Source organism: Arachis duranensis, chromosome 2, assembly GCF_000817695.3.
Source record: "Arachis duranensis cultivar V14167 chromosome 2, aradu.V14167.gnm2.J7QH, whole genome shotgun sequence".
Lineage (NCBI taxonomy): Eukaryota > Viridiplantae > Streptophyta > Magnoliopsida > Fabales > Fabaceae > Arachis > Arachis duranensis.
Window position 1 is genome coordinate 9,161,931 of NC_029773.3, and position 2,693 is coordinate 9,164,623.

The 2,693-nt window shown below is 30.7% G+C and overlaps 1 protein-coding gene across 1 annotated transcript; it reads right to left on the reverse strand.

Annotated features, from left to right (window-relative positions):
• Positions 1-35: 35 nt before the first annotated feature.
• LOC107473377 (late embryogenesis abundant protein D-34) lies at positions 36-2,481 on the reverse strand. The gene is made up of 3 exons (XM_016092931.3): positions 2,079-2,481; positions 909-1,199; positions 36-408 (listed from the first exon to the last, which is right to left on the reverse strand). The coding sequence occupies exons 1-3, from the start codon at positions 2,412-2,414 to the stop codon at positions 241-243; spliced, it is 795 nt and encodes a 264-aa protein (XP_015948417.1). The 5' UTR covers positions 2,415-2,481; the 3' UTR covers positions 36-240.
• Between the last annotated feature and the right edge of the window lie 212 nt (positions 2,482-2,693).

The window sequence follows — 2,693 nt, forward strand, 5'->3', positions numbered from 1 at the left end:
TTTGCTCAACTTATCGAAGGCCAAAATATTATTACATTACCTTGATTGTTTGATTGAGAGAAGAAAATTCCAAATGCACGGAAAGAGAAAAAGACATGCATGATATATATGAACTAGAAAAAGATCTACAATAAAACAAGTTATACAAACAAGACCCTTTATCAAATAAGCCAGCAACATACACCAACATTAAAAAGACACTCCAAGTAAAATTAAAAGTTAAAACACACTACTAGTAGTTCATGACGATGATTTGTTTTGATTAAGGGTGGCTGCTGCGGCGAGGGATGCAGCAACACCACCAGGAGTAGTTTTCATGTCCGCCTTGTTCCTAATCTCGGCACCGATCACTCCCTCCGCGTCCTCTCTCGTCACCGCCTTATCCGATGGCAGCTTCTCCTTTGCATCCTGCATTATATATATTATATATTACGTTCTATTTTCTATTATTAAAATGGAGATTGAATAAATATAAAACTAAAAATAAAAATACCTTACACTTATAAATTATATAAAAGTTTTATCTTTAAAAAATATAAAATTTGTAATATATATTCTATTTTATAATCAATGTGATGGTTAAATAATATTAAAAAAGTTTAGATTACTGTCATTAACATGTTGAGGTTTAAAAAATTAAAAAGAAAAAAACAGCTCCGCATAATATCAAATTTATATTCACATAAACAGTAGAGAAAAGTACAAATGTCACACGTTGTTAGGAATTTTATTTTTATTTAAATTATATTTAATTTTAAAAGTAGTAACAAGAAATTGACCTGACCATCGTACAAGTAAATAATAATTATTTTATAAGAGATTTTAATAGGGAATAAATTCTAAACATTGGAAAATAAAACACTGTTTTCCATATTATAGATTTGCTTAAAAAATAAATAATAAGTCACCGTTAAGACATCAGACAAGGTTGTCTTCTGAAAATCACCCATAGTCCTTGTATTCTTGGTGGCGGCAGATTGAGCTGCGGCTGCCAAGCCGCCGGATTGAATCTCATTCTTCCCGGTGGCTCTCATTTCGGCAGCTTGTATAGCTGCAGCGTCACTCTGATCCACTGGCTTGTCGCTGGCGGGAGCCAACGTCGTTGCTTCGAGAGCCTCCCCAATGGTTATGGCATCTCTATCTAGAGCCGAGCCAGGAGTTTTCATGGGCACATCTGGCTCCACAAACTGACCCACAACCTGTGTATTAATTCATAATTATTAGTCATAATCATCTATTGTTTTTTTATGACTATGAATTAGTAATTAATTTTAATTTATCAAATAATAATTTACAAAAATATTGTAGTTACTTTTGCGTTTTACAGATGGCCGCTAAACAGAATACCAACTATTTAAAAACCAGCAATTTAAAAAAGATTTTTTATTTTTATAAATTAAATAATATAATAATTACTAAAATAAATATCCTTCTTTTAGTTCGTTTACACTGTAAATGAGATAATTTTTCATGTATTTTGTTAATTGTGTATATCTCATTTACAAAAATTAAAAAATTATTATTTATAGTATAAACGAAATACATACAAAATTATCTCGTTTCAATGTAAACGAGATAAAAAAAATTTATTTTAGTAAATATTTTTAAAATTATTTATTTTGATAATTATTATATTTATTTTATTTATTAAAATAAAAAAACCATTTAAAAACTGCCCACCTTTAGAAGGCGGAAATTAGATTTTGCTAATATCTGCCTATATTGTAGTGTACGAAAAAAAATAAATTCTAATGATATTTTATTTATCCTTTTAATAATTTACATATTTACAAAAGTGATTCTATATACAGTTAGCTAAAATTTATACTAAGGATATAATAACATTCCAAAAAATATATATTAAAATTAATTATTAAAAATAATAACCCAACTATCATTGTATAAAAATTTTCTATCAGCTTAAGTTGAAAAATATTATGATGTAAAATATAATTATTTATCTATTTTATTCTATTAATTTAAGTTTTTTTTAAAAAAAAAAATATCATGACACAGATATTAGCTACTAATAAAAACTCTGACGTTTGTGTAACTAACTAAAAATATTGCTCTCAAACCTGTTTTCCCACGCTTTCCGTAATGACACGGTTGACGCCAATTTTACTCTCCAACACGCATATCCCTTGGTCTTTTGCCACGCTAGAGATGTCTCCGCGGCCCACAAGACCCGCAGAGACATTGGTGGCTGCAGCAGACTGCATGACGGAAGCCGGGCCACCTTTTTGGGTTTGTCCCAGTGCCTGGTTTTCCGTCGCTTGCATGAGTGCCGCGTCTTGCGGCATGATTGGTTCGGATGCCAAGTCCTCTGAGACATTGAAAATGTCACCGTACTTGATCGGATCTTTGTGCTCTTGTCCTTCTTGTGGTCTCCGAGGTGTTTGTTGTTGGCTCATGATGAAGAAGTTTGTGACAAGTTAAGAAGAGCTTTCTGGAATAGTTGAAGTGGGTATATCCTGGGATGATGTTGCTGTGGAACTTATATACATATTTATAGGAAAAAACTCCTTGCTACTAGTAACTTCCTGCGTAAATTAATAATAAAATATAACACTATGTAATATGTAATGTGTATATTTTATTTTTATGAGGTTCAATGTATAATTATAGGGTAATTTACTTATATAAAGTGACTGAAGTGGGATGTTATTAAATTATTCTAAATGTAAATGCAT